Below are 14825 nucleotides of genomic sequence, written 5' to 3' on the forward strand. Positions count from 1 at the left end.
ACTACCACAGGCATAGCCTGATCTCTGCAGGATGGATGAATAACCCTGCTTTCTTTTTACACTTGTACCTGTGTGGGGAAAATAGCACTCAAAGACAGGTGAGACTAAAATGCAAATTATATATTAGAGTATAAAAAAAGATCCCGCAAAGACTTTTTTTTCATATGCTGATTGAGTATGAACTGAAAAGCCTGCAGTTGAGAAAAATTAAGCTGCATGTATATTAACTCTTAGATAACCTACTGATATCACTTTAATGTGAGCTGTCTTTGTCTTTAAAAGCTTTATGCTCAAAGATGAAGATTCACATGCAGTGATACTGTCCTGGATTTGAATCCTAACAGAGCCTCTTGTTTCTGCCCTACAGTAGCTGTTTCAGCCTTTCTGATCAGCTTTGTGTTAAACAGGAATACCAGAATGTGTCCATGCTTGTTAGAGTAACTAAAAATGTGTAGCCCAGCAGCTTTTATGCAATAATTACCTGATTTAAAACCATAAGCACTGTTCATTCGGCATTTATGTGGCCAATCATCCTCAAGCATACATTTAAGACTATAGAATATCTATACAAACACACCTATTCATGTGCCAGTGCATGCTTATTACCAATCTTTATGGGTAAAACTCTTGAGGGTTTTAGGCTTTCCTTCGAACAAGACAAGTCATCGTTAGCAAAGTGTTGCTGCTCACAGCACTTCCACCTTCCATGGAAATTATTGTAAGGTCTGTTTGAAATTAATCTCTTTATGTTTTTATTCAAGAAATTTCACGAAGAAAACATGAAAAAAAAGGTTTGCTAGGCTCCTGTGGTCTTTGGACAAGTGATCCCTATGTGAGCGTTCATTGGATCGTTAGCAAAAAAAATCCTTAACTGCATTATGTGTAGTTATCTACGGTGTCCTCTATGTCATTTTCATCACTCATTCACTTGTATTATGCATAATGCAGGCCATGGAGAAGACAGAAAGAAAGAAGCTATGTGAAAAATAATAAAGAAAACTTCTCAACACTGTTTGGTGCCAGTGTGCCACTGACTTGCACTGCAGGAGCTGGTGCAAAAATGAACACCTACTGGTTTTATTCACAGTCTAGTTGTTAACTTGAGAAAGAAGAAGGAGCCAAACCCTGCTACCACATGTTATGATTGATCACAGATAACCTGAACAAAAGCATACTGGTTAGAGTACAGGGAGCTTAGACAACAATGAGCCAAAATGTGTCTGCCCTGGGTACTTATATTGTTAATGCCATGTGACTTAGAAGAAGTAACACACAGGATACAGCTGAAGTGAAGACAGTGGTAATATATAAAAAGTAGGTTTTCAATACAGATATTTAATTGCAAGTTGTCAAAGTTATCATGGCCTCGTTGTTGGGTTCTTTTCTTGAGATTACACAGGTTTATGCTATTGTAAACCCTAATTTCAGATAATTAACAATGTAATTAACTGATTGGCTGCTATGAAAGTTAACATCTTTGACAGGTACAGTTAATTTTTTATTTCACTGTGTTGATCTCTGATGAGTTTCTTATCCGTCATTGTTGTTGAATTGATATCAGAAGCCCCGCCCCTTCTTTGATTTTGATTGGTCAGTAAGAAAGAAGTGACATTGACAAGCATGGCAGTGTTTTAAAAGTTGATCAGTTTTTCTTTGAACATGCTGTGAGCGCAGCAAAAACCAGGAATTTGCTGGGAACCCCAGACAGGACTCTGTTGCAGTAGTCCAGACAAGAGGTGATGAATACTTGGATCAGGGTTGGCCACACGGTCTGAGAGATGGTCTGAATCTGGAAATATTTTTGAGGTGGAAACAGGCAGATTTGGTCACTGATTTGATGTGGGACTGGAAGGACAGGTTGGAGTCAAGGATGATTCCAAGGTTATGGACCTTGGAGGATGGGTTGAATGGTGCTACCATCTACATCTAGCAGTGCCTTGGGGGCTACAACCATGAGCTTTGTTTTGCTGCTGTTCAGTTTGAGTGTTCTGGTTGACATCTAGGCCTTGATTTCATGCAGACAATTTACAAGGGAGAGGGAGGTGCCGATTGGATGGTTCAGTATGTAAATAGAGCTGTGTGTTGTCGGCATATAAGTGGAAACAGAGACTGTGATTGCTGATGATTTGACCAATGGGAGCATATCGATGAAGAGGAGCAGTCCAAGGACAGAGCCTTGAGGATTCTCATGAGGAGTTTTTCTAAGAGGGCATTGCTTTTGCAGAGAGAAAATGATTAATCAGATAATGTTTATGTGTCACTTGCCGCTTTAAATCTTTCTCTGATTACTTTCTAAAAGAGCAAGCACACGGCTGCCAGCTGTTTCAACACATGGTAAGAAAGCCTGTCAAGGCAGTTTAAGGAAAGAGATGAGTCTAAGTAGAAATGTGATTATTAGCCCGTCTGCATAATCGAGGATTTCTCCAGCTGACCAGAGAATCTCAGGGGGAAACCAACCTCTGAACTGATATGAAATGCTCACTCATGTGTTTCAACAATCTAGATGTTTATTTCAGTTGATGCACAAGAGACAAGTCAAAAATAGCTCTTACATGGAGCTGGTGAAACTGTTCAGTGTTGCTTCTGTATGACGATGTTTGGGTAGAAATAATGGATCAAGTCATGTTGCTCTTAATTGAGCTGTTGGGAAATGTTCTCTCATTAACTTCAATAAATCTAGTGGTCTGAAAATTGCAACCATTTAATCCTTTTATATTTATGCCTCTGAACCTACAGAATAACAAAGATCCATGCACATCTCTATGGATAGTTGTAATGTCTAGGTAAAATGTTTAATTTTCCAGTTAGGATCAAAATCATCAAAAGAGTGTCTGTATATCCCATTTTATAAGACTGTGCAGGTTCTTTCAGTCTATAACATTTACTGAGTATTAACATGTGTTTCATGGTGAGTAGTTGCCTAAGTATTGGTCTTCCTGGCTACCAACCTCCTCGCTGGTGCTTGGTTGGGACATTTCACTCAAGTTCTCTTGAGCCTCTGCTACGGACATCTTCGTACTAGGCTACATACGTCTGCTATTTCCTTGCTGGAGTGTGACGTCATTTGTGTCATGTGTGCAGGTGTGATGGATTGCACATAAACCAATAGGGTGTCGGAATGGTATTATGTTTATACTTCTCATCCAACCACAATCAAATTCACTCTATCCGGATGGCACGATTTGTCTGGATAGGTTTTTTGTGGGGTTTTTTTGTGTGTTTTTTTGAACGATGACAAGCCGGAATGAAAACAAGCTGAAATGAAATAAGAGTAACAAGGCTATTTTTAAAATGTAAGGAGTAGAAAGTACAGATAGTTGCGTGAAAATGTAAGGAGTAGAAGTAAAAAGTCGGCTGAAAAATAATTACTCCAGTAAAGTATAGATACACAAAATTTCTACTTAAGTAAGGTAACGAAGTATTTGTACTTTGTTACTTGACACCTCTGCTGACAAATATGCTTTAACATACTAATTGCATGAAGGAACTCTTTAAATTGGCTACACTAGGCATAGCAATGTGTCAAATCCAAAAATGGGTCAAATTGGGTGTGCAGCAAAGCTGTGATTTGTTGTAAGAAAAGGAAAGACAATGCAATGATCTAATTTTATACTTATGGTATCATATTTACAATACTTGACAACACAGGGATGAGAATTTGAACACAGTGGATGCGTTTGAATGTGAATTTTCTCTCTGACATCTCCAGGAATGACTCATTGGCATTCAAGATGTTGTGCCATGAGTGTGCCGGTGTGAGTGCCAGTATTAGACTCAACCAGATTTGGGTTGGCATCCTTTTGACAGATCGGACTCGCTCCCCTTAGGCATCCACAGAAGTGCCTGAAGCATCAGCTAGTCAGTAGCTGCTTCTGTACACTGCACGCAGTGTCACAACACTGACAAAACCTATTACACAGGAAACGCAAAGTTTCGAGATTCTTTGATACTCTGACTCCCTTTCACTTCCAAATCCCTGCCCTCAACCCCCAATCTGTCTCTCCCTGTCTGTTTCTCTCTTCTCTTCCAAGCAGAGCAAAAAGTTTCTGAAATATGTTGCATTTTTGTAGTACAGAATATAATATCCTATTTGCAAACAACTGTAGACACTGGCATGCCTTGCATACAGATTTTTGGGTTACCACTGATGACAGCATTAAAGATTAAAGACGATGAGGTAGGCAGGAATCCCCGTAATTGTTAAATTCACCAGTCAGAGAGTGAAGCTGTGAAAGGCCCAGCAGGAATTCAGTGAATATATGAGACTGAATGGGGTGAGACTAATTGCATCTGCAGGGAATAACTACATAGTGCTTATTTAATGTTGAGCATTTTCCACAGTTGACAGGTGTATATTTTCAGTGTGAAGTGTAATAAGTTAATCACTGCCTTTCCTATAATTACATCATCATGAGGTACATCTTACTGCTAACAGACTCCTGAATGAAAGACTGGTGATCTTTTATGATTAGTTAATTTAACAATAATTCATTGGGATGTTTTTGACTCATTCCAGGTGGCCAATCTGCTGCGACTCTTCCAAATCCCTCAGATCAGCTATGCTTCCACCAGTGCCAAGCTCAGCGACAAGACCCGCTATGACTACTTTGCTCGCACCGTACCTCCTGACTTCTATCAGGCCAAAGCCATGGCAGAGATCCTGCGTTACTTTAACTGGACATACGTATCAACGGTGGCATCAGAAGGGGACTATGGGGAAACTGGAATTGACGCCTTCCAACAGGAGGCACGGGCTCGGCAGATCTGCATCGCCACCTCTGCAAAGGTGAGCCGCTCCATGAGCCGCTGGAGTTATGAGAATGTGATCCGCTCCCTGCAGCAGAAGTCCAATGCCAGGGTGGTCATCTTGTTCACGCGCAGCGAAGACGCCCGTGAGCTCCTGGTGGCAGCAAACCGCATGAATGTCACCTTCACATGGGTGGCCAGTGATGGATGGGGAGCACAAGAGAGTGTGGTGAGAGGCAGTGAGGCCGTTGCTGATGGAGCATTCACTATTGAACTGGCTTCCTATCAGATTCCCCAGTTTAATGACTACTTTACTTCTTTGCACCCATACAACAACACCAGGAATCCCTGGTTCAGGGAATTCTGGGAGAACCAGTTCCAATGCAGCCTCCACGATCTGGGCTGTGGCAAACATTCATTACGAGAGGCTCCATTTCAGCCAGAATCGAAGATCATGTTTGTTGTGAACGCTGTCTATGCAATGGCTGCTGCTTTACATAACATGAGGCAAGCCTTATGCCCCAACTCTACTAAGGTGTGCGACGCTCTTAAACCTGGCAATGGCAGGAAGTTTTACAGGGACTACATTCTCAAGGTCAAATTTGAGGGTGAGTAAAATCATGCTAATATTTTTCAGTATTGCTTTTCTGTGTGTGAATTATCCTTATTTATAGAGGCATTCTTTGTCTCATTATGTTTCAGCATTCTTTTTTCCAACTTCACATGGCCTCAAGATAATGTTTAATTTCCCCAAGTGCACTGTGCACATTCTCTGTGATGCCAAACTGGGTTATGTCAATTTAGATTCATTGTGCCAATTCATATAAAACTTTGAATTAGTGTTGGAGTAATTTAACACGTTTATACACTGCAGCTGCAGAAATGCTCTGTAATGATTCAATTTGCAAAGATGAAACTATCTGCTCAGCCTCATGCTAGGGGGCTACTTTTATGCAACTTAATTGCAGTGTGAATAGAGCAAGGGTTCTGCAGCTTCATTACTGAAGATGCTGATCATGCAAACATGACTTTTTTTCAGCTGGTCTACCCCAAGCTGCAGTATTTATAGTATTTACATCAGCCAGTTCATTCATCACTTATGCACGCACATCAATTTAAAAGCTCTCAGTTTCATTAATGAACTCGTTTGTGTTATTCCTTGAGTTATGGAAATACTGACATTTCAATGATTAAAGATGGAACAGTGCAGTCTTACACAGCTGGGCTTTCTCTTCATAATTGGGGGAAGAGCATCCATAGGATTTTACATCAAGAGATTTCTTGTTGGATGAGAGGTATTCAATAATATGGCTGACATGTAACACCCCCAAGAGAAGGCAGATAGCAGCACTAAATTTACATTTAAAAACAGTTCTAGTAATAAAGAAACCTAAATCAAAGGTAAGAGCTAAGTATCTTTTAATAGTAATAGAAAATAATCAGCAAAAATATGGTCAGCTGCATCCCTTAGTTAATATTGTCCTGCTAGGGTATACAGCAATTGTGCACTGCTATTCTATCACAGTCTTTGAAAGTGGACAATGATGGGTGGCTTCTTAAATGTTGAGCTCTCTTCAGCTTTTGTTTCACAAAAAATATAGTGAAGTGTTTTATGAAGTGTACCCACAGAGTGAAATGCCCATTCAAGTGTTCAATCCATAATCTTCCCAGCAAAGTAAATGGACCCAGACTGTGGCTTCCATCATTTAAATTGACAGTTTGCACCTGTGCTCTGTCACAGTCAGTGTACAGTCTATACTGTAAGACAAATAAAAAAGCAGCTGAGACATATCAGTAAGTAAAAGGCTGAATGAAATGTGAAACTGTCTCACTTGAAAATGTGTCTTATTAGTTAAGAAAGTCTATTATCAGTAACTCTAATAAATCATGTTAACAGTTAGGGCTTGTTTTTGCTCTGATGTACAGTGACTATCCCAAAATAATGATCTTCATAAGCTGTTTTTATAACACTTTTGTATTTTTTCAGCACCATTCCGTCCACCAGACACAGAGAATGTAGTCCGCTTTGATGCCTTCGGGGACAGCGTTGGCCGTTACAACATTTTTCACTACCACAAAGAAGACGGACGCTATGTCTACCATAAGGTCGGCTACTGGGCTCAGAGTCTGACCCTGAACACCAGTCTGATCCCCTGGGCAGGCCACGTTGCCCCGACTTCGCAGTGTAGTGACCCCTGCAGGAAAAACGAGGTGAAGAGTATGCAGCCTGGAGACGTGTGCTGTTGGATCTGTATCCCCTGTCAGCCCTACCAGTTCCTGCAGGATGAGTTCACCTGTGCTGACTGCAGCTTTGGACAATGGCCCCTGGCTAACCTGACTGGCTGTTACGATCTGCCGGAGGAGTACATCCGTTGGGAAGACGCCTGGGCCATTGGACCTGTCACCATCTCCTGTCTGGGGATGATGTGCACGCTCTTCGTCATTGGCCTCTTCCTAAAACACAACGAGACGCCTGTTGTGAAAGCCAGTGGGCGTGAACTCTCCTACATTCTCCTGCTGGGAGTATTGATGTGTTATAGCATGACCTTCATCTATATAGCAAAGCCGTCAACTGCAGTTTGCACGCTGCGCCGGCTGGGCTTGGGTACATCCTTTGCTGTATGCTACTCAGCCCTCCTCACCAAAACCAACCGCATCGCTCGGATCTTCAGCGGGGTGAAAGATGGAGCTCAGAGGCCTCGCTTCATCAGCCCGGCCTCCCAGGTTGCCATCTGTGGAGCTCTGATCTCCTGCCAGCTGGTTGTGGTGGTGGTATGGCTGCTTGTGGAGGCTCCCGGAGTAAGAAAAGAAGTGAGCCCTGAGAAAAGAGATGTGGTCACCCTGAAGTGTAACAGCAAGGACTCCAGCATGCTCATGTCCCTCACCTACAACTGCATCCTCATTATCCTCTGCACAGTTTATGCCTTCAAGACCCGGAAATGCCCCGAGAACTTCAATGAGGCCAAGTTCATTGGGTTCACCATGTACACCACATGCATCATCTGGCTCGCCTTCCAGCCTATTTTCTACGTCACTGCCAGTGACTACAGGGTGAGTTAACTTACAAGGTTATACCTGCTCTCCTAACGCTGTACAGGCTTTGGTAATGATGGGTTTTCATGTAATTTGTACAAATTGCTCTAGGATTTTTTCTCTATCTGAGCAGAATACATTCTCTCAGATGACCATTTCTTTTGGGTCTGAATTTGGGTTTGTATGCATGAAATCACAAACTAATGTCAGCTTTCATTGAACCAGAGGGAGCAGGTTCTTTTGTTTCCTGTGGCTCTACAGAATACATATAATCTTTATTACTGCTTTGACTTAATTCCTCTTAATCATCTGAACGCCACAGGTCATTAGGTGCCCTCTAAGACAAAAAACTAAAAAGCTTTATCTTTCCCTTGAATATTAATTAGCAATGAAACAAGAGCAGATTATAAAATATGGATGAACACGTCATAGAGACGAGTACAGGCTGCCAAATATGCTGCCAAGACAAGCCCCCTAATTGTTGTTACTTTCAAGTGTTATTGAAAGGGATGGTTAAGCTGTTGATGTGTCTCAACATTAAAAAGCCGTCTGAAGGGAAGGCATGGCTTCTACTTCCTATTTTCTTTGGAAGAAATAGCAGGAATATTTGAGCATTTTTAAGGAGTTGTTTTCAGAATGACTCAATATGACAAAATGTCCTTAATTTAAACGCTTAATGCTTGAAATACAATGTGTTAATATAAAAAAAATCAAGTATGCCATTTGTATATTGTGGAGTAAAGACAAACTTCCTATTGTTTTGTTGTTCTCAGCTCTGTGTTTCTGTGTTTCTCAGCTCTGATATGGAGCTCATTTATGACACATTTGAACTCATTAGGCAAAAACATAGGGCAACTCCAGTTTGGCCAAATTTTCCTCAGAATCATAAATTAACATTGATATCACACACACACCCACACACACACACCCATGTATATACACACAGTGCTTAACAAATTTATTAGACCACCTGTCATATTTGTCTCAAAGACCATCCAGCATCATGAAGTGCTTTAATGTGGACTCTTTCATTTTCAGTGAGCTCTCCACATTTTACCATTTTGAACAGGAATGAGGAATTTCAGACCGAATTCACCTTTTTATACCCAAATTTGAGCTCACTGGGCTTCTCTGAGAAGTCAGAAATGAATCAAGCATAACATTCAACCACTAAAACTCATTTTTCTGTTTAAGAATGCAAGTAAATAACTATAATTTGACATATTAATCAAGAAATAATAATGTGCTTTACTATTTTTTCAATTTTTTTGTAAATCAGGAAATTTGAAAATTCATGGATAACAATAATAATTATATTTTAGCATTCAAAATATCATTTGGGTTAAAGAGCTTCTACATATTGGTGGATCAACCATTGCAGAAACATAAAAAATGATTTTAGTAATTACCAATGCTGCTAATTTAGGGCAGCTGTGGCATAAACCTTACTTTTTTTCATTTTTGGGACTTTTTTAGTTTAATGTTATTTTTAACATCCTGCTGCCCACTTATTGCCATGGTTTGATTGAGACAAAAAAAAAATTTGTCTCAAGCAATCTTGGTTCGCTGTAATAATTGGCTGACCCCAGCAGCCACCACAAGATTACATTTGCTGCTCCAGTGCGTCTGTCTTGACTGACTCCTTTGTGAATAAAGGTTGCTAAGACATACTCAATATCCACACCCAAAAAGAAATATGCAAGAAGTTGTAACCAAAGTGAAAACTTCAATGTACAGTATTCATCCTTATGTAAGAGTGCTTTTAATGCTTAATGTGACAGATTTATAATGTAAAACTAGCACAGGCTTAAACCTCTATAGCAGGGGTGTCCAAACCTTTTTCACTTTAGAGAAAAACAAGGATATCTGGGCCCCTTTGATATGCCACACCTTTAGTGTATTAAGTTTGTAAAACCAGACTAACATAAGCTAAGATATGCTCAGTAATTTAAGCTGAAAGAAAAAAAGACAGCATACAACACAGCTTCCAAATTAATGGATGACAAGGCAAAGAATAGTTATTGTTAATGTTATTTGGGTGGCCAATTAGATTTCAGTTTGGGGCTTGGTCAGCCCTGGCTACCACTTTATCATCTCTACATTTAAACAAGAGCATAGTTCATGAAACTGGCAAACATTATACAAATATTGGTACTTGAAGATGATTGAGATAGCATTGAGACAGAGCAGATAGCAGAACAAATGAGTGTGATTCATGTTGCTATTTTTGTCATCATCCTTTTGTCTTTTTTCAGCAGGCAGTTATGAATCAAGATATTGTGAATATTTTGATGGTCAGTATATTTATAATTTAAGATGTTTTCTCCATTCATTTACAAAAAAAGCAGGTCTGCAAAACATTCTTGTGTCAAAACTAGGGCAAAATGGTATTCAAAAACAATGTAAGTGCAATTTTTTGTAATATGGGGATTGTGATTTTACATGGTCCTTCATTTTATGTATTATTCAACAAACACACGCAAAAAATAATTCCATGTTATTACCAGCACAATATTAGATAAATGACACTAGGGATGATTTGAAAAAAAAAAAAAATCTAACTGTGATTATTTTTGGCTTATATTGCAAATCTAAAATCAAGTGCTCTCTTGAAGGGGATGATGATTTCTATGTCATTCTTGTTTTGATAAGGAAAACATATAAATACAAGAAAAGTAGGGATTTTGTAAACTATCCTAAAAGCCCTCATCAAAACTGAGAGGTACAGTACAGACAAGCACAAGATTTATGTTCTAATTCGAGCCATCAGCCGTAGTTTGGACATCCCTGATCTAAAGCAATGAAATGCATCACGCACATTAAATTAGCTGTATTATAGTATGTAATACTGTTTATTACCCATGCCGATGAAATTGGCAGGGGGTTATGTAAAGGGTTCCGTATCTTTGTTCATTTCTTTGTTTGTTTGTATGTGTACAAGATAACTCGAGAACAGAAAGTCGGATCTTCACCAAACTTTCAGGGAATATTGGGATAGTGACAGGGAAGGATTGATTAGATGTTGGTGATGACCCGTGCATCCGTTTGGTTTTTCTCGCACTTTGAATTTTGAACACCATAGTAATCAATGGGAGTGTGAGTTCCTCGTTGGCACTGCTCAGGCGTGGGTCTGCCGCCTCAGATGGCCATTCTAGTTATAGATATGCATTTCATATAATAATATTGAACACTGACAGGGACCATTCACTGTTATTGCTTTTACAATAACTGACTAAATTTGGATGATTAAACCGTTGAATGCAGAACTTTATTTTTGGCATTTTAAACCTAAGCATTTTTTGGTAAATTATCTGAACTTGCATACATTTGATTACAGCACACTTACAGATGCAACATATTATGCAAATTCATCTTTGAAATAGGAAGACTTAGCTTACAGTTCTGTTTTTAGACTTTATATCAGTTACATAATATCAGGTCACTCACTGTTCATAGTCATGCAGACATGAATTTGTTAATGCTTGTTAATGTTGCAGCTCTATTTTCCCTGCTGACTTTATCCCTCTGCTTACAAACACACCTGGTCAACAACTGGATTGCCCGGTCTCATAATTTACATTTGAGTATGTGTGGAGAAGAGAACGGAGGAGAAGAAGGCTGAGCAGATAAAAGCTGTTTGAGAAAATTAACATTAATATAGGTAAAAGAATATTCATTTAAAACACAATATATAATCCAATGTAACTTAAATATAAGGTAATGTAATTCTTAAGATATTTTAAATAGACAAACCCAAAGATTTTTCTATGGATAGAGCACATATGATATCAGTATCAATCAATGTTTTTAAATATAAGAAGGCCAAAGTTGTGATCAAATTAAAATTAAACAATGTAGTTCCACTAAAGTATGTTCAATACATGTCTTTCTAACTGTTAGCAGTTAGAGATGGTCACACCCACACTGAAAAACTATCTAGGGTCATAATGACAGAGAGTAAAACTGAAGGTGAACCAACAAACTTCTCAGTTCAACAAAAGATTACCTAAACATTACATGTATAGTGTGTGTCCCAAAAAATATACTTGTTTTCGCCTGAAAATCTGCTTTTAAGTTGCAAAATCTTCCTTTATAAATTAATCCCAACAGTGCAAAAACACACTAAAAATCAGCTTGATACTTGCTCCTTCCTTCCATAAAGTATTTTAGAGAAATAAAAATGAGATATTTAGACAAATGAATAGACAGGTACACATGCTTGTCTGCAATGTGTGCTATATATGGATCAAAGCACAGAGAAGATAAATCATGTGAAAGTTCAAACTCCAAGCTGAATGAAGCTGAATGAATGCTGGTGGTCATCTGTAGAACATTGCACTGAATGGAAAACACTTCTTTGCAAATCTTGGCCAAAGTGGATTCTAATCCTATGTGATTTGAACAATGAGCATTGAGAGAAAGGCAGCACAGAAAAATTGACATAGGTATCAGCTGCATGTGTAGAAACATGGAGCAGGCTGGCAGGACCACGAGGGCTTAAAGGGAACTGAACATCCCAGTGCGTCCCTATGTTGAATGGAGCGTGATTCACTGGGATGCTGAGTCCCAGATGTGCCCTCTGTCCTGGGAATCCAGTCAGGCCCAAAGGAACTCTCCCTCTAGGCCCCTGAGGCAACATGAGTAATTCACAGCCAGAGCAGGCTCATCAGATAGGCACAAAACTCCCATTTGACCGATGAATAATTACTAAAGCAATGTTGGCATGTTGTCTCTAGTTCTTCACAGGCAGGGACATATTACCAGTGTTCTCCTAGTTTTACACCACTTTTCAAAATGTTGTCACAGTCTGATGCAAACCTCCAACTGAATAACAAATACAGATTTGATGGTGGTACACCATAAAATGTTAAATTAAACTAAATACAGTCTAGTGAGCCATGAATAACACATTTGATTATCATCTGAAATATTAAAGATGTTCTCTGCTCCCTGAGGGAGTGGGCTCTCCTAACATGCCAGTGCTGGTCATCTCCTCTCAGCAGCAAACACAACGGATTAAACAGCCACTCTACGCCAAAGACACGGCAGTTCTGTGAAAATACTAACAGCAGCAGGCAGTACTCTTACAGCAACTCCATATCACATTACCTTGACAAATCCTTTTTTCAACATTTATTTTTCTCTATATCATCCAGCCCCGTTTATAAAATTTAACATCATTGTGTTTGTTGGCTTTAGACTGCTACAGTTTACAGCAATTAGCCACCATTTTCCTCTTACATCACACTCAGAGTGGCGAGATCAAATGTTACACTGCTCCATTAATTTCTAGTTTTTTATACAGTACAGTACCTAATATTTGTGCTGTGTTAAAATGCAATGGGTTAACTTGTGTGTTTTGTCAGTTGAATGTTGCAGCCATCCTACCAAAAGTCTGCTGTGACTGGTTCCAATAAAGTTTTTCAATAAATATACAGCACAAAGCCCAATAAAATGAGGAATCTCATCTCTTTATTGCAAGATTCTCTCGAGAAATAAAGCTATCTGAACATGGCAGACATTGTTTATATCTGAATCAACTGTGCTGTATTCCTGAAACCAAATAATACATTCAAATCCAAACACAGTGACACAACAGTAAAATAAAAAAGGAAAAAGCCTGCTCTACACCCTGTCCTCCGCACTATAGCAGAAAACATCTGGAGATTATATATTAGTGCAAAGGCAGACTCCTTGTCCTCTCCTCCACTGAAGCAATATCTTTTGAATTAATAAAGCCACTTAACAGGTAATTTCTATGCATTACTGTCCCCAGTTTTATTCAAAACAATTTCTGCAGTAAGTAGAGGACATTTAGCCTCTATGCGCTCTGTACTGCAGAGGTTATCGCAAATAAACTGTCACTTTGCATATGTGTGTTCAGTATACAAGTAAGGTGAACACTGATCAATTTTTGCTTATTTACATTTCAACCCAGGACCAAAGCCTGGCAGTGTTTGTTTTGTATTTCAGAGGTAGCATGAGGGCGAATAGTAATGAAGTTTTCTGTACAGCCAAATAGAGAGTCATACTGACCGAGTGACATGTTTTTTTACAAAGAGCTTAAGAGTGTGGTCCCCGAAGTTAAGTTCCATAGTGGAGCTGGTTATAAGACATTTTGTCAGAAGTAAAAAATACTTCAGTACTCACAATCTAGTGATGTGCCGTTCATAAATGAGTCCGTTCAGGAAGCCAGTCTTTTTAGGTGACTAATAAGATCTGGATTCTGTTTGAGAGTCGTTTCATATCATTGTTATTATGATAATTTTTAGCATTTTTATCTATTTTGTGTGTTATGTCATTAATTAGTAAAGATGATCTTTGCTCCACACTACCACAGGCGAAGGCATGGTGTAACAATAATGTTTAATATCAAGTGTGTCATATAGGTTGGAGATTTCATCTGACCAGCAAGATGTTTTGTGGAGACAGTATATTTTGATAAATAATTATATCATATTTGCATTAATTAAAGAAAAAATAAGCACAGTTGGAGTAAAATAATAGCACATATATCAATCATATGTCATGACATTGTTATATGGCAGGTCAAAAGAAGCTGAACTTGTACCCAAGTGAAGAGCGGTTTGGGAGCCAAAGAGCTCCTGCAGAACTGAACCTAATGACCTGGATCACAAAAAAAGAGCTGGAATTCCTATCACTACCACAGTCCTAAGCTATTTCTCAAAGACCTCCCGAGTCAGGGCCCTAGGAGGTGAGGCCAGAGTCCTTCCTGGCAACTGTTGAACACACATTTGAAACAGGCTAGTGAGTGTGTGTGATCATATCATAGGATCGGTCCCGCTCAAATACCCAGCGGCAGCAGAAATCAAAATGGGAGGGGTACTAACAACAACCTGTACAACTTTTACCCCGTGCAGCTAATATGCAATCATATCATCATATATAATCATATAATGTAATTCTATAATATAATCATATCATATGGCACTACTTTTACCTGCCCAGCTTTACTTTGATGCCATAAAATATCGATGATAACATATTTAAGGGGGTAGCTGGACATTTATCAAGCGCACAAGGAC

General features: G+C 39.2%; 1 protein-coding gene across 1 annotated transcript in view; it reads left to right on the forward strand.

Moving 5' to 3' along the window:
- Positions 1-14825, forward strand: part of grm2a (glutamate receptor, metabotropic 2a) — a 54494-nt gene that overhangs the window by 36055 nt on the left and 3614 nt on the right. The window contains exons 3-4 of the mRNA XM_041782887.1: positions 4517-5354; positions 6734-7797. Of these exons, the coding sequence (XP_041638821.1) occupies positions 4517-5354; positions 6734-7797 (1902 nt within the window). The remainder of the gene's footprint in view (positions 1-4516; positions 5355-6733; positions 7798-14825) is intronic.

The sequence above is a fragment of the Cheilinus undulatus genome, linkage group 3 (genome assembly GCF_018320785.1).
Source record: "Cheilinus undulatus linkage group 3, ASM1832078v1, whole genome shotgun sequence".
Lineage (NCBI taxonomy): Eukaryota > Metazoa > Chordata > Actinopteri > Labriformes > Labridae > Cheilinus > Cheilinus undulatus.